Source organism: Eumetopias jubatus, unplaced genomic scaffold (assembly GCF_037043125.1).
Source record: "Eumetopias jubatus isolate StellerSeaLion01/CBP00866 unplaced genomic scaffold, mEumJub1_p1.0 scaffold_3, whole genome shotgun sequence".
Taxonomy (NCBI): Eukaryota; Metazoa; Chordata; class Mammalia; order Carnivora; family Otariidae; genus Eumetopias; species Eumetopias jubatus.
This window is the reverse complement of record NW_028274809.1, coordinates 35145324-35170589: the sequence shown is the minus strand read 5'-3', so window position 1 is coordinate 35170589 and position 25266 is coordinate 35145324. Positions and strand designations below refer to the sequence as shown.

Below are 25266 nucleotides of genomic sequence, written 5' to 3'. Positions count from 1 at the left end.
AAAAAGCTGCTTTTGAACAAAGAATCAGTCTTTCGGCCACTGGTTACTTCAGGTAAAAATTATAATAATGTCTGGGCTTAGCTGAGAAAATATAAGGTAACCCAATTGCTCTGGGCCTTAGGTCCCTTATTTGTAAAACAGGTTTTTATTATGTGATCAATGAGGTCCCTTCTAAGCCTAAAATTATATGATTTTATGTAAGCCTTTGAACTATGTCCAGAGAAATACTAAATAATAAAAATACCCTTATTCGGCAAAAAAAAAAAAATTTAATATGACTTAGAACATCTGATCATCATTTACTATTCATTGTTGAGTAGTAAAAAAATAGCATCATTAGAAACAACTTCCAACTCAGTTTTACAAACCTCCCTCCCTTTACCATAAAACCTTTCTGTTTTGAAGCCTCTCTCTGGGCCGGAAGAGATGCGTAGGATAATCACCAATCCTCATTTGCGCAGTTTCTGTCAGTGGGAGGCCCTCAGTGAATTCATGTTCATTGAATGAAGCACAAAGAGGAGAACTGATGGTCAAGTTCAGGAAGTGTATGACATCACTTTTATAATCTAGTGAAACAAATCACCAAACTAAACACACACATGCACAGAGAGAGAAAGAAAACACTAAAGCAATTTTTTTATGAAGGAAGGAAGGAAGGAATGAGGAAGGTAACAGCCCAGTCCAGTGCCCTGTACTTAATGAGCTCTAAATTTCTGAGTTCAGTTACCCAAGAAGAGAGCAAATCAGCCCTCTAGCCAGGTACATCTTCCATTGTACATTAATGCATTGAATGAAGTGCCCTTTTTCACCATCCCTGAATTATCATCACTTCCCCAGTTAGCACAGTCTAGGGGGTCCCTTTGGAAATGCTGATAAAATCGGTTGAGGTTCTCAATCCACAGAGCTAAAGCTCAAACCCTAAACCATGGATACAGACACACTGGGAGGTCCAGACCAAAACAGTCTATTGGATTCTCTCTCTTTTTGTCATCCTAACTGTAGCACAAAGAGTGTCCTCTTTAAATGGAGGCCCATGATAGTGCTGCTGTAATTAGCTAGGTTGGAAATACAAGTAGCAGTTTAAATGAGTTTAAAAAGCAGTTGAAATAAGTATCAATAAAATGAAATACTATCATAATAACTTTTAAAATGAGTCAACATTGTTTGCAACCCCACCACCACCACCACCACCCCAAGCTGATGGGCTTTCTTTCTTCCATTAGGGGCTACAAGGCTTTCATGGACTGGGAGAAGGGAGAAGGAGACCCTTTTCCGTACTATGTCTATGGAGCAGCCTGTTCCGAGGTTGAAATTGACTGCCTGACAGGAGATCACAAGGTAAGCCAAATATAACTTTCCTCCTGGCAAATTAAAACAACAACCACAAAATTGTGTTGTATGATAAATAGCCCAATTTCATTATGTAATACTTGTACAATAAGAACAGGATTTTTTCAGTTCCTGGGGAATGTCTAGAGATCCAACCTCATGCTGAATTTCCACTTAAGAAGTCGTCAAGAAGGAATTGCTCCTAACAGTGGTCAGTGGTTGCCAGAGGTGGGGGGTAGGGGCTTAGATGAAAACAGTGGAGGGGGTCAAAAGGTGCAGTTATAAAATAATTAAGTCATGGGAATATAAGGTACAATATAGAGACCATAGTTAATAATACTGTATTGCACATTTGAAAGTTGCTAACAGAGTAGATCTAAAAAGTCCTCATCTCATGAAAAAAGATTTTTTTTAACCATGTGTGGTAATGGTAACTATGTTAACTAGACTTATTGTGATAGTCATTTTACATACAAATATCAAATCGTTATGTTGTATACCTAAAACTAATATGTTATATGTCAATTATATCTCAATTAAAATTTAATTTAATTTTTAAAAAAAATTTTAAAGAAGTAGTCAAAAAAGAATTGTTCATGACAGCCTAAAATGCATTGTTTTTTATTCCATTTCAGACAATAAAGTTGCTTTCCAAAGTCTTTGCCAAGAAAAAAGGGGTCTGTTCCTAAAGTAAGGTCAAGTTATCTAATCCTGAAGGAATAGGTCATTTAGTAAATTGTCTTGAGTAAACATCTGAGAGAACATAACAATGTGATGTTTCTCTGAAGTCAGTTATCCCAAGGGTACTACTGTCCCTAACAAAATAGACGGGAGAGGGGTGTGAAAATAATTTCCATGTTTACTACTTAATCAAGCATCCTACTGGAGGCAGGGAATCATATTTAATCAAAAGCTAACAACTTCCAAAAAAAAAAGTTAACATCTACCATAAAAGGTAAACCATGAATATACCTCAGATATCATTCTCAGAATAGAGAAATTACAGAAACCTTAAATAGAATATAGTATATCCAGTAAGAAACTCTTAACTATAGGAAACAAACTGAAGGTTGCTGGAGGGGAGGTGGGTGGGGGGATTGGGTACCTGGGTGATGGGCATTAAGGAGGGCATGTGATGTAATGAGCACTGGGTGTTATATGCAACTAATGAATCCCTAAACTCTACATCTGAAACTAATGATACACTATATGTTAACTAATTGAATTTAAATAAAATAAGTTATAAAAAATATATAGAATATCCAAAGCATAGTAATTGTTAGGAAATTTACAGAATGGACCAATGACACATCTAAATTCCATATACAGATTATTCCAACATCATCTTGAACCATCTTAGCTGAAACTAGAAATGATCAATTTATGTAAAATAGGAAGGAATTTGCAAATACTGACTTGGAAATCTTATCAAAATGTCTTTTATTGCCCCAATGTTAGTAAATTTGTCCGTAACTTAAATTTTATATAAATAAGATAGAAAATACAGTAAATGAAGAGATGTCTGGAGAGCAGTCACCCTCACATTCCACTTGAGTTCATCCTTAGGATACGTTATATCCCCATTTTCACTCTAGATCATTGTGAGGAAGTAAACCCATGAAAATAGGAAAAAATTGTTCATATAATTATTTTAAAACTGTGTTTCCTAATGCTTTTCACATCGTGGTACATATACATAATGATAATATTTGCACAGCACATTTACAAACAAGGACCTCGTGTTGGCAGGTAACCAGCCTGAGAATCCTGCCCCAGACCCCACAGAAGTCCAAGTGTCAGGGTCCTGACACACCTGTAACTCATTCAAGGCTCCACACTCAGTGGAAAGCTGTTTTTAAACTTTTTTTTTTAAGATGTTATTTATTTGAAGGAGAGCGAGTGAGCGAGCATGAGCAGAGGCGGGGGCAGAAGGTGAGGGAGAAGCAGACTCCCCGCGGAGCAGGGAGCCTGATGTGGGGCTCAATTCCACGACCCTGGGATCATGACCTGAGCTAAAGGCAGATGCTTAACTGACTGAGCCACCCAGGTGTCCCTGGAAAGCTGTTTTAGAAATCAACTAATTTTTCTGATCCTCCACCCTGAAGGTGGTATTGCCAGATTTGTAGCTCGCAAATAAAAATACAGGATGGCTTATGTACCCCAATGTTCATAGCAACAATGTCCGCAACAGCCAAACTGTGGAAAGAGCTGAGATGCCCTTCAACAGATGAATGGATAAAGAAGATGTGGTCCATATATACAATGGAATATTACTCAGCCATCAGAAAGGATGAATACCCAACTTTTACATCAACATGGATGGGACTGGAGGAGATTATGCTAAGTGAAATAAGTCAAGCAGAGAAAGTCAATTATCATATGGTTTCATTTATTTGTGGAACATAAGGAAGAGCATGGAGGACACTAGGAGAAGGAAGGGAAAAATGGGGGGGAATCGGAGGGAGAGATGAACCATGAGAGACTATGGACTCCGAGAAACAAACAGGGTTCTAGAGGGGAGGGGGGAGGGGGGATGGGTTAGCCCGGTGGTGGGTATTAAGGAGGGCACGTACTGCATGGAGCACTGGGTGTTATGCGAAAACAATGGATCGTGGATCACCACATCAAAAACTAATGATGTATTGTATGGTGACTAACATAACATAATAAAATTTAAAAAAAAAAGAGGATGTTGAGCTGGCTTCACATCTTCTTAAAACAAAAGTCAGATATTCCTTGACTTATGTCATACAGGTCTATATGGGCCTCTATAATGTGAGAAGGCTTAGAAATTAATTAAATAATTATTTTAAAAAATAAGGATGGCTGGTTAAATTTGAATTTCAGATAAAGAACAAATAAATTTCTGGTATAAATATGCTTACTGCAGCATTGGGGACATACTTATTTTATCTGGCAATTCTATCTGAGGGCCTTGGTATAAATCCCTGAAGAAACAAATCTCACGGGGATATTCCACAATTTATGGTACCAGTAAAGTTAAAATCTGGTTGTCCCTGTGCCTTCCTTATTACTGGCTAAGGTTCAGTCACTGTGGTATCACTTCAACCCTTGAAATGGTTTATTCCTTGAAGAGGCAAAACTTCTTTTAACTAAAGGGAAATCAGAGAAATTAAATGACAGGCCTATTGCTGCTGGGCACTTGTGGATACTGAGTCAAAACGTGTCCCATTACTCTTCCCACTGTCCAACACCCTTAATGCAAAATATACCCATTTTCACGGTGGGAATAAATCCAAGGCCCACTCTGAGGTGTGTCCAACCTCCTGCCCTATCTGTTGAGAATAAATGAAGGCTGGTCCCAATGCCCATAGAAGGTTGTCTGAAAGGTCAACATTTGAGTCAAAAGAGAACTGTCAACCCAAAGGACCAGATGGAGAGGAGGAGCCCAGCTAGTAAGCCTAAACGGAGAATGCTGATGTTGTCAGAAAAAGCACAGGACATGGGGGCAGAAGGAAAGCCCAGAGATATTCCCGAGATAGACCACTGGCACGCATGGGCTTTCTGTAGCTCCTTAACAACCCGTCTGCACGAGCCCCGTGCCAAAACATAAGGGCCAAATTAGTGTGATGTTTCTCAGGGAAGGAAAGAGATTAGCATAGTCAAAGGTAGTCTCAACATTTTCCCTTCATATGTTCCAAGATCTTTCAAATCTCCAATTTCATACATGCCACTATGGCTACATGATTTCCTCCGTAAATCAGCAATAATACCACCTCCATCAAATCATCATGAGGACTTGATGAGCTCATGAGTTGTAGCAGAACAACAAATCCAGGGGTAGAATCAAATGAGCAACCAGGATCAATTTTTCACTAAGTGACACTCAAAGGCACTCACATACCATGGACTTTGGAGTCACTTAAGAGAAGTCAAACCAGGGGCGCCTGGGTAGCTCAGTCGTTAAGCGTCTGCCTTCGGCTCAGGTTATGATCCCAGGGTCCTGGGATTGAGCCCCACGTTGCGCTCCCCGCTCAGGGGGAAGCCTGCTTCTCCCTCTCCCACTCCCTCTGCTTGTGTTCCTTCTCTCACTGTGTTTCTCTCTGTCAAATAAATACATAAATAAAATCTTTAAAAAAGAGAGAGAGAAGTCAAACCAAGATTATGTAAGATCTCCTGGGGTCACTGCACTAAAGTGGAAAAGTTTGGCAGATTTCTTACCACCTCTGATACTGATGAGGTTCAATGCAGTGTTAATTATCCAGCAAGAGTTCTGGAATAACTGGAGACCTTTTAAATAAATCTTAAGATAATCTTTTTAATTCAAGCTTTTATGGTGAAATATTTTCATTTTTGGCAGAAAATCAGAACAGACATCATCATGGATACATGTTGCAGCCTAAATCCCGCCATTGATATTGGGCAGGTAGGTGCTGGCCCACGGAGATGGATGCCACTTCCCGAAAGTCATTGTGGGGAGGCTAAGTACGTCTAAAGAGCATACAGCCTCACAGAGCTTGACATTTTCCCCTTTCAGGTTGAAGGTTCCTTTATTCAGGGAATGGGCCTTTATACCACTGAAGAGCTGAAATATTCCCCAGAAGGTGTTCTGTACTCTCGAGGCCCAGATGAGTACAAAATTCCAACCGTCACTGATGTCCCAGAGGAATTCAATGTCTCCCTGTTGCCATCATCACAAACCCCACCAACCATCTATTCATCCAAGGTAAGCACTCAAACCTACTGCTATGCAATGTGATCTATCAAGTAGCATGGTAAATGAAAGCAGGTAGACAAAATAATAATAATAATAATGTCAACCTGTATCAGGACCAAATTACAAGAGACTGTAGAATTTGGAGAAGAATCACCTAGAGAAAAGTGAGATTCACAGAGGATAAGTGATCTCTGCCTAATGGCCATCCTTGGCCAAGGTCTTTATTTATTAGTATCTTCTTTCACTGGAAACGCTAAAATTTGGTGAAAAGTTCTGATTTGATAGAATAATATTTTCAGGGCGCCTGGGTGGCTCAGTCATTGAGCGTCTGCCTTCGGCTCGGGTCATGATCCCAGGGTCCTGGGATCGAGTCCCACATCAGGCTCCCTGCTCAGCTGGAGACCTGCTTCTCCCTCTCCCACTCCCCCTGCTTGTGTTCCTGCTCTCGCTGTGTCTCTCTGTCAAATAAATAAATAAAATCCTTAAAAAAAAAAAAAGAATAATATTTTCACTTAAGAACCTTAAGACTAAAATATTAAAAGTGATTGAAGGCATGATACTACTAAAATCTTAGGAAGAAGTGGCAGCTTGGGAAGAATCCTAGACCGGGCCTCAGTGGACCTGGGTTCTTAGCCTAGCCTCGCCAGCTCCCTGTGATCATAGATGAATCACTCACCTCTTGGGGGCTCAGGGTCCTCATCCATACCCATAAATGGATCCAGAACAATGGTTCTCAACTGGTCCCCAGGGTACATTTGGCAATGTACCTGAAGATATATCTGGTTATCACAGCTGCGGTTGTGGAAGGAGGAGATGTTCCTAGTCTGGGTAGAGAGGCCAGGGACGCTGCTAAATAGCCTTCAGTGCACAAGACAGCCCCCCAACAAAGAATTATCTGGCCCAAATGTCAATGGTGTCAGGAAGCAAAGACACAAACTGTTAGTAATTGCTAAAGTGGCAGAGTTGCAAATGAAAATAAAGGTCAGCATTTATTGTCATTGCTGTACGCAGATTATGTGAAAATCACTCTGAGTAGAAACTTTCTTTAGGTTTGAGATGTATTGTTAAAATTTTCTTTTAAGTCTTTTAGGAGACTTCTTACTAGGGGTGATGAATTGATATAAGAGAAAATGAGTTCATTTATATCTGCTGGAATGTTATCATTTCCAAACTGGAGAACAGTGTCAGCCCAGGAACTTTCTCTGGGCATACGGTGATGGAATTGGAGTGTGGAGAGGTGTGGGGGTGCAAATTTGAAAGGAAGGACAATCAGCATCCCCTGTGGGTTCTCATTAGGCTGGAAATCACTCAAAGAGCAGCATTCAAGCCACCAAGAACAATGGGACAGGCAGGACCTGAGTCCTATGGTTGTGACCAGCCACTCATAGGCAGACCCTGAGGAAAATCATAGGTTTACAGGTACCCCATAGAGTATATTCTGTAATAATAACAGGGACCTACCGAGTACCAGGCACTATGCTAGGAGCTTTTGCACTTGCGAAACTTTACAACACCCTGTAGCATAGATATCATTGCCTGAATTTCACTGATAAAGGAACAGAGGCTCAGAGAGATAATCTCACCCAGAGAAACAGAGGGAGTAAGGGCCAGGTTTCAAACTTCATGTCTCTAGCTTAGGGTTGCAAATTGGGGGCCCACTGGCTGAATCTAGGCTACAGATGTGTTTTCTGTGACCCACACAGTGTTTTTAAAAATCAGGGAATTGTAGGGGTGTCTGGGTGGCTCAGTCAGGTAAGTGTCTGCCTTCAGCTCAGGTCATGATCTCAGGGTCCTGGGATAGAGCCCTGCATTGGGCTCCACATTCAACAGGGAGTCTGCTTGAGATTCTCTCTCTCCCTCTCCCTCTCCTTCTCCTCCTCTCTCTCTCAAATAAATAAGTCTTAAAAAATCAGGGAATTGTACATTAAAATAAGAATATCTAAATTCCCTTGAAAAATTGGATGATCTGGTAATTTTGGCTACATTTTTAGAAGACACCAATGGCCCCTTTAGACAGGATATGGGGGTATCTCTACTTCACCATAATTCCCACTTTTCTCTGCTGTCCTTCAACTGCCCACATCCTCTCATTTATATTACCTGATTGTTCCTGGCAGATGATAGGCTTGCAACTCATCATCTGGTACCCAAGTCTGTACTGTTTTAGAGTACCCTACCTCCCCTGATGCTGGAGTCATAACGAGGCATTTTTCTCTCTGCTTATGAAGTTAACCATTGAATGTGCTTCCCTAAGTAGGATATCACACAGGGTGCCTGGGTGGCTCAGTCAGGTAAGTGTCTTCAGTTCATGATCCCAGGGTCCTGGAATTGAGTCCTACATCGGGCTCCCTGCTCTGCAGGCAGCCTGCTTCTCCCTCTGCTCCCTCCTTCTCTATCTCTGTCTCTCATGAATAAATAAGTAAAATCTTAAATAAATAAATAAATAAATAAATAAATAATAGGATGCCCCCCCAACACACACACACATGCACACATGTGCGTGTGCATCCACCTTTCCTATAGAACAAAGATTTAACCTAGATGGCATTACAGATATGGGAAGTTCACGTGGTGTTGCAATTTTTAAGAGTACTCAAGCTTCATTCAGTCAATAAGTTACTGAACAAATTATTGTGAGCAAGACACTGTGCTAGGAGTTAGGGATACAATGGTGAATAAAGACCTGGGTCCTGAAATATAGTAGCTTGTAATCTAGTATAGAAGATTCTAAAACAAATGTGTTTTTTTGCAGGGCCTGGGGGAGTCCGGGATGTTCCTGGGCTCATCTGTGTTCTTTGCCATCACTGACGCGGTGGCCGCGGCACGCAGGGAAAGAGACATAGCTGAGGACTTCACAGTGAGGAGCCCAGCAACGCCAGAATGGGTTCGAATGGCTTGTGCAGATCGGTTCACAGAGATGGTATGGAATTATTGATTATTTTCCTAAAAAGTGGCTTTTCTATCTCTTGTTTCTTAGACCTCTAAGGTAAATTCATAACCTAATCTGATCAAATTACAAGGTCAAATTATAAAATGGAAGCTTATCAAAGTATTAAGAGGCGGGATGCCTGGGTGGCTCAGTTGGTTAAGCGTCTGCCTTCGGCTCAGGTCATGATCCCAGCGTCTTGGGATCGAACCCCACATCGGGCTTCCTGCTCAGCGGAGAGCCTGCTTCTCCCTCTGCCTCTGCCTGCCTCTCTGCCTACTTGGACTCTCTATCTCTCTGTCAAATAAATAAATAAATAAAATCTTTTAATAAAAAAAACAAAGTATTAAGAGGCTAAAAATAAATCACACAAATACCTTGTGTATCTGTAGCAATTCTAAATTTTTAAAAAGCATTTCTACATCTGTTATTTAATTTGATTGTCTCAGCAACCCTGAAGTAGGATGATTTATCATGCTTCAAAAACTAATAGCTAAATATGAAACAACTGGATGATTTCACTGAACCATTTTATTTTTCTCCCTCTATCCTACCTAACCTACTCTTCAAGAAAAACAAACACAGAAAATAATCCATGTATCATGTAGCTATATTTGATAATATACTGTCCGTGTTCCCAATACAAACACAGAGTACACAATCTACCTTTCCTTGAGAAGAACGGGATCTTATTATCAGCTGCCACTTTTCCACTTCATGACAATGCCCCCCAGCCCAGGAGAGGGATGACTGGGAGTCACCTGCTAGATGCCCATGCACGCAGCAATCCCAGCCTGCTGAATGCTGTAGTGTCACCACCTCGGGGAGGTCACTGAGTCTGCCTGTGCCCGTTTCCTCATAGCATGCTAATATATACATTAACACTCGGTAGCGTTGATTGAGCACCGTCCTAGATATTTTACACAGATTATCTCATGAGTCACTACTCTAACTCTGTCAGGTAACTGGTATTATTTTCTTCATTTTACTATTGAGGAAACTTGGCCCAAAGTCAAGATTCAAACCCAGACCATCTGGCTCCAGTATAGTATATTGCCTCTTAGAGAGAAAAGAATTGATTCTCTACCTCTTAAAGGAAATTTGTGTTTTCAGATCTATACTGAAAGAAGCCTAAATACTTAAATGACCTCTCCAAAACATCCAGCCATAGAGTGAAAGAATAATGTGACCCAGGATTTGGGAATACTGCTCAAAGGGAAATGTCATCATGGCACATTTCCTTCCCTTACATGATCCAGCCCTCTTCCCATCTCCAAACCTGACTCAACACTGCTTGTTCTCCAGTCATACCAACCACCCCCTCTTTCCCACCAAGGGTCCCAGCAACAGCTCTGCCCTCCCAGGCGGCCCCTCACCTGACTGTGCTGTCCACAGAAGGTTTACGATCACCTACCTCAGGTCAGTCCTGCTCAGTTGGCCGCGGTCAGGGAACCAGCACTCCTCCACTGCAGGGACCCCTTCCCAGGACTGAGTTGGGCCTAGAGGGCCCTGTCCATCTCCTCCCAGCAACAGTGGTCACACAGGTAACTGCAGAATTGCTTGATCTCTACCCCAATGCATAAGCACTCCCAACCTTTCAAAAACTGTTCTCAGTCTTCTTTTGCAGTCATAAATATCCTTTCCCAAAATGCGGCAGATTGGCAAAATTAAAAACATGCAGCAGCAGGTTCTAATTTTCCTTTCTTGCCCATGTTTAACTTTGTCAGTCTTCAAATGGTCTGGCTCTCAGAAAATGAATTCCTTCATTTCCAAATTTTTAGGCCATTATTAATAGTTGGGTTATCTGGCAAAGTCAGTCTGTCACATGCAATGGTAAGAAGTGAATCACTTGGATTTCAATTACTATTTGGGACTCAGCCTGCCAGGTACCTTGCCCCTGGGAAGGGGCCGTATTTTCTTCCAAGTCTGATGGTTTTTTGGTAAGACTAATTTAATATGTCTTTGTGGATATAAATCATGTACTAATTCGTATACCCACCAATCAAATGCTCAGGGTCAATGTAAAAGTAACTTCACATTTTCTTTTTTTTATATTTTATTTTATTTTTTAAAGATTTTATTTATTTATTTGAGAGCAAGAGAGCGTGAGTGACTCTCGCAAAAGAGCACGAGTGAGAGACTGTGAGCCAGTGGGAGGGGCAGAGGGAGAGGGAGAAGCCGATACCTCACTGAACAGGGGGCCCGATGCGGGGCTCGATCCCAGGGCCCTGGGATCATGACCTGAGCTGGAGGCGGACACTTAACTGACTGAGCCACCCAGGCGTCCCTTCACATTTTCTAAAACACGCCTAAATAGCACCTCATGTTATAATCTAGATTTGATATATAAACCTCATTTTAGTAACATGTATTACTTTTTATCTTCATAAAAGTAACACATGTCCATTATGGAAAAGTAAGAAAAATATTGCAAAGAATAAGATGAAAGTTAAAATCAGCCATACTCCCACTAATCAGAAATAATCATAAAAATTTTGGTATTTAGGCACACCTGGGTGGCTCAGCTGGTTAAGTGTCTACCTTCTGCTCAGGTCATGATCCCAGGATCCTGGGATCCAGTCCCACACTGGGCTCCCTGCTCAGGCAGGGAGCCTGCTTCTCCCTCTGCTGGCCACTCCCCCTGCTTATGCTCTCTCTCTCTCTGACAAATAAATAAATAAAATCTTTTTTTAAAAATTTGGTATTTATATACATTCACACACACTTGTAATCATCTTTTAAGTCATAACTATTTTTATGTACAATTTATTTACATACTCATTTTCCAAAATTGAGATATCCCTGATATAAATGTTTAAAAAGATTTGATCAGTATAATTGGGAGTGACTTCATGATGAGAGTATGGGCTTCTTCAAATTCTTGACAGTACTTCAGGGATTCAAGAGTTTCTCTGTTCTGACCTCCAGACACCCACAGCAAAAGGATAACCAGAAACCAGCCTTCAGTGGGGCCTCCCAAGGGAAGCAGAGAGGAGGAAGTCCTGACTCTTGGTTTAACAAAGAGGACCAGAAACACACGAAATGTAGATTCTGCTACTTCCTGTCACAGGACATGGCAATACTCCTCCATCCGTATTATACCACAAAGCAGGTGCCAGACATTGTTCTGGGGGCTGGCAAGTCAGAAGTGAATGAAACAGAGAGCAGCCTCTCCATTTGTGCAGCTTACTTTCTAGAAACCCGAAGTCTACCTTCCATCTCTCTAGCCTGGGTTGAAGCAGCCTCTTCGCTGGCCTTCCTATACCTAGTGCAGCCAGAAAGTTGGGGTGTGACAAATATGATCATGGCACTCTAGCATGTACGGAGGTGAGAAGGTTCCCATTGCTCTTCAGATAAAGATGTAACTTTTTAACTTGCCCTGCCAAACCTATAAACCTGCAGGTCCGGCATGACCATCCTCACCCACTTCTCCAGCTATGCATGGTACCCTACCCTGCCTTCTCTCTCCATGCTTGCCGCCTCCTGGCTGCTCCTCTTGTCAAGGACAGAGGCCTCCACCAAGCCCTGCCTTCTGCTAGGAACCATCTTCATCCTTTTCCCAGGCTAATCCCACTCACCTTTCATATTTTTAATCAAATTCAAGAAATCAATTCAATACTTTCCTTTTTGCATATTTTGAGGTACTGGGAGTATACTGGTGAACCAGACTCACAGGTACCTGCTCGCAAGTTGTTTACGGTGTAGCAGGGGAGAAAGACAAATAATTACCATGAATTGTAAGTGCTCAGCTGACTCTGGGTTATGCCTGTGAATTAATAGAACAGAACTTTTCTAACTTAGCCTTAACCTTTTCTTAAAGTCAAAGAGGTCATAGATTTGGCCCCAGCTTTGATCATTCATCATGCAATCAATCATTAATTTTTCCCTGCACCAGACACTGCTGGGGAACTAAAGAAACAGTGAGCCAGTCAATCCCTGCCCACATGGAGCTTACATTCTACTGGGGAAACCAAACAGTAAACAAGTAAACAAACACACAATATAATTTCAGGTGGTGATAAATACTATGAAGCAAAATAGAAAAATCGGGGACTAGAATGTGATGGAGAGATTATTTTAGATAATTTTTGATGGTTTATTAGAGAAATTTTCTCTAGGGCATTGACATTTGAGCTGAGGCCTGAGTGAAGTGAGGGAGCAAGCATAAAGCTGGTAATGATATGGTTAGAGAATAATTAATGCAAAAGCCCTGTGGCAGTTTCATTGGATTCAAAGTAGCATGGGACCAAGTAGCCCTCAAAAATGGCCTTACCTTGTAAGTCTCTGATATTGGTAGAAAAAACTTGTAACTAAAAGGCTGCAGTTGTTGTTCTTCCTGGCATAAAGATATCAGAAATAAAAACATGTGGGGTGCCTGGATGACTCAGTCGATTAAGCATCCAACTCTTGATTTCAGCTTAGCTCACAGTTTCAGGGTGGTGAGGTCAAGCCCCGCATCAAGCTCTGTGCTGAGTGTGGAGCCTGCTTAAGATTCTCCCTCTCCCTTTCCCTCTGCCCCTCCCACACTTGCTCTCTCTCTCTCTCTAAAATAATTAGTTAATTTATAAATAAATAAAAATAAAATTTGTGACTTACTTATCTCTACATCAGGAGGGTGAAACCTGAATAATCCTTATTCCAGCTTCCGTTGCAACTAGCGTCTATCACAATCCAGGTCTATATCTTCAGTTCTTTAGAAATTACGATTTGTTCACACGGCAGGCCTCCTAAAGTCCTCATAGCCTGGCTCCTCACACAGACCAGTCTCTTTAAAGCATCTTAGAACAAATCTGAGCCTATCAGATTTACATTTAATCAAACAACAACATGGTATTTTAACCGAAATACAGTCTACCCTTGAACAACACAGGTTTGAACTGTGCAAGTCCACTTATACCCAGATTAATACAGTACAGCGCTGTAAATGTATTTTCTCTTCCTTAAGATTTTCTTTATAACCTCTTCTTGTCTCTTACTTTATAATAAGAATACAGTATATAATACATATGTGTTAATCAACTCTTTTATCAGTAACAGTTCATTTCAGTCAACAGTAGGCTATTAGTACTTAAGTTTTGGGGGAGTCAAAATTATAAGTGGATTTTCACCTTCACGGGGGGTCAGCATCCCAGCCCCCAAAATTGTTCAAGGGTCAACTGTATATAATGATCCACTCTGGCATATAAAACTGTACTATGCAAAAAAACAAAAACCAAAACAAACTTTTTTGAGAAACAGATATTAACACTCCTAGTATATTTGGCCTTTGAATTCTGTTGTCAAAACACAATTTGTTCTGACACATAAGAAGGCAAGAGATTCAGAAGGTCTGTGTACCAGAACGTGAGCCTTGGAAAGTCTAAAACCTCCTCTTGTAATAACCTGAGGAGGTTATTACATAAGGTAAATAACAGCCTGCCTATATCTATTTCTTAAATAGAAATGACGGTCAAACCCTCATTTTGTCCTTTGGAATTAAATAAAATAATGCATGTAAGAATATTGTGTAAATACAAGTCACTCTGTAAATATTAAAGTGAAGTTTCCACCAAATACCCATAACTACTAATGACTTTCTTCAAAATATGCCTCTTCCAAAGGGCTTAAAAAGAATTTCCACATTAAATCAAGCTGACCTGCTAAGGGCTGAAAAAAACAACCCTTAAGACTAGCAGCCTCATTTTCACAGATAATTAGTTCTAAGCTTCACCAAAAATCAGGCCAAAAAAAAAAATTCTTCTCTTTGAACAATCATTTACTATATCAAAGATTGTTTACATCTGTGGCTTTGGTTACCTTGATCAAAGTTGTTGATTATTGTTTTTATCCATGGGCCCTTTCCTAGGTGCTTAACTCCTGGTCAGAACAGTGTTGCTGGTGGTAGGTTCTGTTCAGAGCCCAGCAGAGCAGCCTGGCTCAGCCAGACCCAGCCAGAAACATCATCTGTATATATTCGCCTTTCTGGTGATGCAAGAAAGAAAAATGTATTTCTTGGAAAATGTGTTTTGTAGAGTCACTTAAAATTCCACAAGGGAAAAAAAAGGAAATTTCTCTTAAAGATATACAGAAAATACCTAATTAATACTTTCAAGTTAGAACTTTTCCTTAGAAACAGTGATTTCATCCAAAAAAAAAATCTTTAGGATTCAGAGACAAGAAGAGCTCCACAGCCTTAAAAATTAGAAAAATCCTGCCTTAAAGAATTTGGCAGTAGGACAAATACAAAAACCTTGTTATCACTAGCAGCAAAAAGTATTTAAGTATTTATTAAAGTAGCTACAACACCGTGGTGTGTAGGGGCTGCCACCGTGGGAAGCCATGTAAAGTCAAGGAGCAGATTCAGTTTCCATCTCCTGGAAGCTAAAATCAGACACTTAGCTTCGAAACAAGTATGTAAACAGGTTTCAGTTCACCCCACATTTTGAAGGGGCAGCTTTATCATGCTGACTCATAAGGAATACTTGCAACCACAATGAGTGGGTATGTCATGTGTTAGGCGGAGGCCTGACTTTAGAGTAACTTCATGGGAACCAGTCCTTCCATTCTAGACCGGTACCTAGTTCTGATGGCCATGCCTGCCCTGCCCTGTTATTCTGTACAGTTGCTGGGTGTCTGGTTTCTGAAGGCCTTTACCCTCCCCACTCTACAAACCCTGATGCAGCCTCCTTCCACCTGCTTCCTTCCCTCTACATCACTAGCACCTTGCCACCCCCATGCTTCGTTTTCCCTTCCTGCTTCTTTTGCATTTCTAGATGCCCAGACTCAGTGAGAGTTGGCAGCATTAAAAGTGCCACCTGTTCAGTTTAGTAAAGGGAGCCCTTCCTACCAGATGAAGGAGAGACACAGGAACATTTCCTGCACTGTGAGCAGCCCGGTTTGCCTACACTCCCATCAGCTGGTTTGCCCCCAAACACTAGTCCTCAACCACATATCCTGTGTGCCACCTTGCATTTCTCTGAACAGAGGGACATGTACCGCCAGTCCTACAAGATTGTGTTCTATTTCTTTGTAGTGTTGGAACCTACCCCCATCACATGTAGAAACAGGCATTCTACATCCTGTCCTGCTAAAGCTAAGCCACAGATACTTGGCAAGGCCTTAAAACTAGCACAGACACACCTCAGCCCCATGGGTTCTGCGAGCTGGAGCGCAGACACAAACGCACACTCAGGAGATGACTCGCAGTGGAGGCTCCCATGGTGCCTTCCTCAGAATGCTGTCTACCCTTCTGCACACACACACACACACACAGACACACAAACATTACTCACATGCACATGCACACACGCTCAGACAGGCACATGCCCTCTAGTTCTTCATCACGTTCTCCTCCCAGCCTCTCATGCTATCTGGGAAGACATTTTACCGGCACTCGAACAGGCTGGGAAACTGGTTCCATGTTGAACATTCTTGTCCCAGGGTGCAGGGGCCAAATCTGTTCCCTGCCATGCTTGGTGACACTTGACACAGTGGCCTTTCTTACTACTGAAGGGTGATTATCTGACACTGTTACTGAATGTATATTTTTGTATCTGAAAGCTCTCCTACCTGGTCTCTGGAAGGTAACTCCTCTAGTTGAGAGAAGCAGAGGAAGAAGAGAGGTAGGGAGAGCACCTAAAAAGGAACAGGGCAAAGCTGGAGGCATTCCTCAGATGAAGAGAGAAACAAGCAATGCAGAATGTGACACAGGAAGGAGGCAGCCTTTTAACTAGCAATGGACAGGAGTTCCAATGTACTTAGTGGTTAAGACACGGGTGCTGGAGTCAGAAGGATGTGGGTTAGAATCCTAGCCTTACCTTTGGTGATTTATATAACTTCTCTGATCATTTGGTTTCCTTATCTATAAAATGAGGGGAGAGGTCTGTGGAGAGAATAATTCTAATTACTTTACAGCATTGTTGTAAGGATTACGATAATGCATGAATAGCATTTTCACAGTTGTCACATGTAGGAAGTGGTCAATACACACTGAAGGTGAGGATGAGGATGATGATGATAATGAAGATGATTCAGTCAAAAGTCCACGAGACCACCTTCAGATTTAATGATTTGCTAGACGGACTCACAGAACTGAGAAAAGCTGGTATATTCATGGTTATGGTTTATTACAGTGAAAAGATACAGGTTAACATCAGCAAAGGAAAAAGGAACATAGGGCAGGGTCCAGGACAGACCAGGCACCAGCTTCCATTTGTCCTCTCCCAGTGGAGTCACATAGACAACACCTAATTCTCCCAGCAATGATGTATGAGAAGATATACAAGGTATTGCCAACCGGAGAAGCTTACCTGAGCCTTGGTATCCAGAGTTTTTATTAGAGATCAGCCAAGTAAGCATAAGTTGTCTGCATCTGACCTTAGTTACTCAGTGTCCAGACCTTCCTGAGGTTAAATGATACCACATGTCTCAAGGCCCCAGGTAAACAAAGACATCTTATCAGGTGGGATTTCAAGGGCTTTGGTGTTACCTCTCAGGAGCTGGTCTGGGGCTAAAACTTTTTTTGGAACGTGCAGAGTTTGGACAACCCAGGCCTGCTGACTTACTCCTTTACTGCACAGTGATGATGATAAAGATGGCAACTACGCATTGTCACTAGACCTTGAGACCAATGAGATTGGGCCAGATATAGCTCAGAAGCTGAGAGTTAATGAAAAGCAGAATTGGTCTTGACAGTCATAGTGACTATTGCCTTAATTGTTGAGAACCAACAGGGAGAGATAGAATGGAGAAGGAAGGGGATGATGGCACCAAGCAAAGAAGATAAAGGGAAGATTACCCAAAGCCAATGAAGAGCAGCTTAAGTCCCAGAGGTGGGGCCTTTGAGACCAAAACAAGAGTTAGGTCCTCACTCCAAAAGCTAAGGAGTTGGTGAGACTCAAGAAGGCCAGGAATGACAATTGATCTGTGTTCCAAAGCAGAGGGGCACCTGGGGGCCTAGGTCTGGTGAAAAGAATTAGAAGCAGGTTTTGGAAAAGACTAAAAATTCCATTCCATTTAGCAGAGGAGCTGACCTAAAACCACCTTAGACTAGACTGAAGCGCTTTGTCCGAGTCTAGCCCAGCCCAGGTGCAACAGGATGATTCTAAATGAGATAGCCAAGCAACTCCCCAAGCCCCAGTTAAGTAGAGAATACGGAAAGGCCCTTTGAGAAAGGCAAACCTAGCCCCCATTTACATTTCAATACAGACTAAGAGCAAACAGAACAGAATTTGTAAAGATAACAGGTTAGAATTTGAGGGTTTTTTTGTTTGTTTTTGTTGCCTCCTTTTTGTATTTCTGTGAAAGAAATATTAGGAGAAATGCTTTTTGGGATCTTCATAACTTTCCATTACTTATGGGAAGTTTGTTCTTGTTTTTAACACTTTTGTAACTAAAAGTCAACTCTCCAAACAAAAACAGGACAACAGCAGAGGGGAGGAATATCTGCTTCCTGCCAGACCTTAGGGGGGAGTTCCCAGCAGAAGACACGGGAATTGAGGAGCACAAGGAAGAAGGATAAACAAGTCAAAATCTTGGGGCCTGTAGCCCAGGATAGTAGAATAAGCCTGGGGGTTAATTAGCAAGGGCGCTGTTCCACACAAATCATTTGGCTAAAGGTGTAGATGGGGCTGTTCTCAGATCAGTGCAGAGGAGACCAAGTCTGTAGGCTCCAACGCAAACAACTCTCAGCCTAACCACTCTCCCCTTCCCACTATCCTCCCCCAAACATCTTCCCAAGACATATCATTCTCAGGGGCGCCTGGGTGGCTCCGTCGTTAAGCGTCTGCCTTCGACTCAGGTCATGATCTCAGGGTCCTGGGATCGAGCCCCGCTTCGGCCTCCCTGCTCTGCGGGAAGCCTGCTTCTCCCTCTGCCTGCTGCCCCTCCCCCACCTGCCCCCACTTGTGTGCAATCTCTCTCTCCCAAATAAGATGTATCATTCTCTTTGGAATTCACATCTGGGAAGCAAAGAAGATAGGTAAGTAATCAAAGTGCCCTCTTAAGCAAAATTTAAGTATAGCAGAGATCACAACACGGAATCACTGTGACTTCAGAGTTGTCATGAGAGGAATGGTACCATCCCATTCCTCAGGAAAATCCTGACTCCTCCTCTCAGAAAATTTTTCAAGTGTTGCCTGGGTGGCTCAGTCATTAAGCGTCTGCCTTCGGCTCAGGTCATGATCCCAGGGTCCTGGGATGGAGCCCCGCATCGGGCTCCCTCCTCCGCGGGAAGCCTGCTTCTCCCTCTGCCACTCCCCCTGCTTGTGTTCCCTCGCTCACTGTGTCTCTCTCTGTCAAATAAATAAAATCTTAAAAAAAAGAAAGAAAAATTTTCAAAACCTACAGATTCGAGATAGTTTTTCTGATGAGATATTGCAATGGCATTATGACATTAAGTATTTTATTTGCTTTCTTTCTTAGATCCCAAGAGATGACCCAAAGACATTTAAACCTTGGTCTATCCCTATAGCGTAACATTGCTGTCATTTCCTAAAAGGTAAGATTATTAAGCTGAAGGATAATTACTCAGAAAGAAAAAACATCAGCCAGGCCAGTAGCTTTCAAACTGTTCTAAGGAAGTTTAGGATTGCACAAATGTGTAAATCTAGTTTCTTTTTTTTTAAAGATTCTTTATTCATTTGAGTCAGACAGAGAGAGAGAGAGGGAGAGGAGGAGCAAGGGGAGGGGCACAGGGAGAGGGAGAAGCAGGCTCCCTGATGAGCAGGGCATCCTGCCGCCCAGGACCCTGGGATCACGACCTGAGCCAAAGGCGGACCTTTAAAACTGAGCCACCCAGGAGCTCCTCTAGTTTCATTTTTAAATCTTATCCAACATTTAATTTTTTAACACTAAACATGCATGGCTTTGGATGCTGACAAGGAAAGTCAAGGTATTTTATCCAAGAAAAACATAGCAATTTTTCTTTTCATTTTCTTCTCTTTTCTTTTTTAAAGATTTTATTTTTAGGTAATCTCTATACCCAACATGGGGCTCGAACTCACAACTCTGAGATCAAGAGTCACATGCTCCATCGACTAAGCCAACCAGGCGTCCCAGTTTTTCCTTTTCCTCTTAAAATAAATGAGAAAGCTGGGATGCCTGGGTGGCTCAGTCGGTGAAGCGTCTGCCTTCAGCTCAGGTCATGATCCCAGGGTCCTGGGATGGAGCCCCACATCGGGCTCCCTGCTCGGTGGGGAGCCTGCTTCTCCCCTGCCTGCCCCTCCCCCTGCTTGTGTTCTCTGTCTTTCTCTCTGACAAATAAATAAGTAAAATCTTTAAAATAAATAAATAAAATAAAATGAGAAAGCTCTGGATTAAGATATTTTAAAGATCCTATTCCCTGATTCTTTTGAGAATCACTTATATCTTGAGTGCAAAACACCAAACTAAAATCTATTGCTTCCCACATTTGTAATTAATTAGTGCTATTTAAAAGAGGTATCTAGTTGTATTTGTTGAGTTCAACCCCTACAATTTTATAGTGCAGCTTAACACAAAACACAGAGCACTGAAGGCTTTGGAGCATGACCACCAAAACTGCCTGGGAAATGTATGCTGACAAAAAGAAACATTGGAAAATTGTTGGAAAATTGCATTGTTGGAAAATTAAACTGTTTTGTGCACACTTACTGGGCAACAATTTTTAATGTTGAAAATGAAAGCAGAGTTGAGAACTACATCATAGATTCAGAGAAAAATTTTTTTTTCTTCAAACTCTAATTTTCCAATTAAATGTCTAAAACAACCTATGTGTATTAACAGATATGTTTAATTCCATTGTGCTTTGTCACATAAGAACTTGCATTGGTAGTTTTGCTAAATCAGACTAAATAATTGATGAGATTTTTGTTTCTCCTTTCACAGTAACAACAAAAATCAAAATAGTCAACATTTAAAATTATATTTTAAATTATTATAAAATAGTAATTAAAAAACATACACCCACGTATAGAGGGCAGAATAGTTAGCTCTTTAATTATTCTCTCTCCCTACCTCTCTCTTTCCGAGTATTAAAATTAAATGTGGATATGCTGGCAAATTCACTCTAATCCCTGTATAAAACAAGGTTTGTAAAGTGCACAGCATTGTGCCTGACACTAGTACTCAATCAAGGAAAGCCACACACACACACACACACACACACACACACACACACACACTCAGATACACTAAGTGCCAAACTTTAACAAATTGGAGACAACCAGTGAATGAACTGGGTTGTCAAGTTTTTGTACAAACTTCAAAATAAAGAACATCCTCAGAGTGCAAGAGAAATTTAAAAACCAAAAATCAAAGCCAAACCAAAAAAAAATCTCTTTTGCTACTTTACCACTTACAGCTATTTATGTGTCAGAATTATCTCCATGCTGTGCAGTTAAAAAAAAAAATGCAGATATAAATTACATTCTGAGTCTTTAACTGTCATCCTTTACCCGCAATTTCAGATTTTTGCTTTCTTCAAAGTAGCATAATTGTTCTCACATATTTGCTTTATAAGCAAGTGTTAAACATTGACCTTATTAAATTTGTACCCCACTAAAATCATGTGTGTGTGTGTGTGTTCCCATAACATTTTAAACCTCTGCTAAAAATGTGTGAAAATCTCTGAGCTCATCCAGCTTCTCATTTATTTTATAAATGAAGACATGGAGGCCAAGGAAGAATAAGAACTACCTAAATGTGCTTATTCAGATCCATAAAGCTTTACCAATCCAATTTTTCAACTATTTATTGTTTTCCTTACAAGCAAAAGTTGGGGGATTTGCACACTTTTATAATTATTCTCTTTTCTTTTTTTTCCAGGTGTTTCAGTTTTTCACAAGTAAAAAGGTGATTTGTTAATCCAAACTGGTATTCTTATACTGTGGTGGAAAAAAGACACAAACTTTAGAAACATTATTCAAGTCTGATTAGGTTAAAGATTAATCACTATTTATAAATTATTTACTTAGACTTTCTAGGCTAGAGGCCACCAGACAAATTTTGCAATATACACAATAGCCAAGTTTAAGTTTGATTTGTTTCTGAAGATATCATGTAAATATTGCTCTAAAAGCAAATTGTTTCTTTCTGTGTCCATCCAATCTAACTGGACTAGTAATGCAAGTTACAAACCTATAATGAAAGACACTTCTCAGTAAATAAATATGTGATTAGGTTTTGTTTTGTTCCTACTGTGAATTAGCTGTGGGTCTGTGCATGAGCATTTGACAGCAAAGGAGTGGTATTTTAGTCATGTAGGTCAGCTATTCAACTGGTTAACATTCTTTTGGAATTTGGAGATAAAAAGGCAATGTAAAAACATATTCAATGTATTATCATAAAACCCTTTAGTTTTTTGTCTATAGAAAATATCTGATCTAGTATCAGTTTCAGAAATACTTCCCTGTTCAGTTTCCCATATATTGAAGGGAGTAACACAGAGCAAAAGAGTTCTAAATTGTAATCATCCCAACGTTGTAGTTTAAAACATGTGGGATCCACCAAATTCCATTGATCTGAGTTTTTGAGGCCATCAGAGGAGAATATGAATTAGGCCTTATTTGACCAGAAAGTCAGGAGGTAAACTGACACTCTGTCAGCCAGAGTTTGCATGATGAAGTCACCAAGCCACCGTCTGCAAGGACTCCAGAAGTGAATGAGCGATAGGGGGCTGATCTGAGAGCACTGAGTGACGTGGAGGCAGAGATCAGGATTGCGGTAGGGGAGGCTGTAGGTCGCTGGAGGCAGTGAGCACATCTGGTTGAAGGGACTGGGATACGGTTGTGCACAGGCCTGTCCACTGACTTTGGAGGCTTCACTAGGGCCACAGAAGTTTAAGGGAAGAAGTGAGACTGAAGCACAAAGAGAAAGGAGACTAGAACAGAGAAGTCATAGGCAGGACAAAAAATTACACAAGGTTTTTGCACACATAAGCAGAAGAGCTTGGGAATTTAGTGGGAGTAGCCAGGGCAAAATAAGCTGAAAGTAAAAAAAAAAAAAAAAAAAAAGTTTTGGCTCTCAGAAATAAAATCCTTAACTGTGTAATCTAATGTGAATATAAGAAATTTGTTTTGGGGCACCTGGGTGGCTCAGTCAGTTAAGTCATAATGGGGGGGTCCTGAGATCGAGCCCCACACTGGGCTCCCTGCTCAGAGGGGAGTCTGCTCCTCTCTCTCCCTCTGTCCCTCTCCCCCTGCTTGTGCTCTCTCTTTTTCTCTCTCTGTTAAATAAATAAAATATTTGAAATTTTTGTTTTATCATCTGTATCATTTTAAACAGTGGTAAATATAATTCATATTTTGTAAAAATTTGGTCTTGTTGGGGCTAAGGATGGTTACCAGGCGTTTTGTATTTGTCACAGTTGAGAACTATAAAGCAGCAAAAATAGAGGGGTCTATATAAAAATTACTTGTGTGAGTTGATGCACTAAAATCTGAATGGCATGGATATCAATCAAATACTTTTTCAAAAAGGCACAGTTGAAACCACATACTTGAAACCAGTTCTTTGGGCTCTAAGCATCGTTAAAGGATAGTTACTAAATTTTTTAAATTAGCAATACATTCACACAGTTCAAAAATATAAAAAGGTATATAGTGCAAGGACTTACTCTCATACCATCCCCATCCAGCCAATTCTCACACAAGCACAAAATATAACCACTATAAAGAAAAAAGATTTATTTATTTATTTGAGAGAGAATCCCAAGCAGACTGCATGCTGAGTGCAGAGCCCTGCCGGTGTGGGGCTCCAACCCACAGCCCTGAGATCATGACCTGAGCCAAAATCCAGAGTCGGACACAACCAACTGAGCCACCCAGGCGCCCCAACCATTTTTATTACTACTTTTTTTTCCCTCTTCAGGAATAGCTGGTCCCGAAGACCCCTCCACTCTTGTCAAGATTAAAGTTACTCTTGGTCCCACACATGGATGGGACACAGTGACCAAATGTTGGGATGGTAGTGGAAGTCTAAGGTGTCAGGACGAGCAGCTGGTTCCTGCCTATGTTACACCTGCTGGACCCACTGAATGAGGTGCTGATCCCCCCTCCCCATCGAGACAATTCTATCCCTTTCCCCATGTCTGCAGCGCCCTGGTGTCTGTAACAGTGAAGAATATAACCCTTAACACTCATCATGGCTCTGTGGATCCTCCTGTTTTCCCCATGGGTCTTGGGCACACAGAAGGCATTTGTACTCTTGCTTTCTGAACCTGGGCTCCCTGAGTGGGTTTCCTCTCCTGAAAGGAAAAACAGCCTGCTCCAGCTCCACCCCCGGAATAGTAAAAATTAACATTTGATCTGTCTCATATAACTGTATAGACAAATAGCACAAAGAAATCACTCCTGATTCATAAGATGCTGAAAAGAAGTTTAAAAATTAGGCAGAAATAGTTGGAGACAGAAAATAAAGGCATTTTCTCAGTCTCCTTACACAACCTTGAATGAGTTGATACTAAGATATCACTGAATACAAAACAAGAATGTTCTTTCCTTGGCATAGCCACCATAGCAGGACAGACATTCCCACACTCCCTTTACTTCATTTTAGATGATGTCACCAGCTGTCTAACTGGTCTTGTTCCAAACCATTCTGTGCCTAGCTGCCCGGATAATCTTTCTCAACATCTATAACCACCTATCCATCCTCACTGGGTAAAAGAGTAACATTCAACAGGACGGTTTCTTCTTCCAAAAAGGACTGTACTGTAATTTGTGTGGTAGTCACCAGTTGTTTCTATCTGCTTGGGGGTCTTTTCCTTTGGGAAGTTTCCCATCCTCCAGGCCATGTGTTCCAGGAGGGCTGCTGGGCAAGGCACAGGATAAGCTGGGTCTAAGTCTCTCCCAAGAGTGAGACTCTTGAGTAAGGTCCACGAGGTTAAAAGGCCACTGGTACAGACTGCCTGGATGGCCCAGCTGTGGAGAGCAGGTCCACAAGCTCTGCTGTGAGACCCTCAGAGGTGCTCCTGTCCCTGTGCATCTCAAGGCCTGCTTCTCCAGTTCTGCCCTCAATTCTGTCTGCTAGGCAATATCTTCCCCATTTTATTAGTTTCCTAGAGCTGCCATCACAAATTCCCACAAACTGGATAGCTTAAATATTTATCCTCTCACAGTTCTGGAGGCTAGAAGTCCAAAATCAAGGTGTTAGCTGGGCCATGGATTCTAGGGAAGAACCCTTCCTTGCCTTGTCTAGTGGCTTAAATATATCATATCGTTTACACTAAATTTCTAAAGTATTTTAAAGTAAATTAGTACACAGAAAACAACACCGATTAAGACCAAACTCCTTAATATATCTGCCTAGGTTGTTCTCAGAGTAACCCTCACTTCATCTCCGCTGCTGCTCCCCCAACACACACAGACATATGTAC

At 41.3% G+C, this 25266-nt stretch overlaps 1 protein-coding gene across 1 annotated transcript in view; it reads left to right on the top strand.

The window, feature by feature from the left end:
* The window catches only part of LOC114225222 (aldehyde oxidase 2-like), an 80544-nt gene extending 57392 nt beyond the window's left edge, over positions 1–23152 (top strand). Inside the window, 7 exon segments of the mRNA XM_028124739.2 lie at positions 7–52; positions 1224–1338; positions 5651–5716; positions 5828–6016; positions 8760–8927; positions 19335–19410; positions 21717–23152. Of these exon segments, the coding sequence (XP_027980540.1) occupies positions 7–52; positions 1224–1338; positions 5651–5716; positions 5828–6016; positions 8760–8927; positions 19335–19388 (638 nt within the window). The 3' untranslated portion in view covers positions 19389–19410; positions 21717–23152.
* The last annotated feature ends 2114 nt before the right edge of the window (positions 23153–25266 follow it).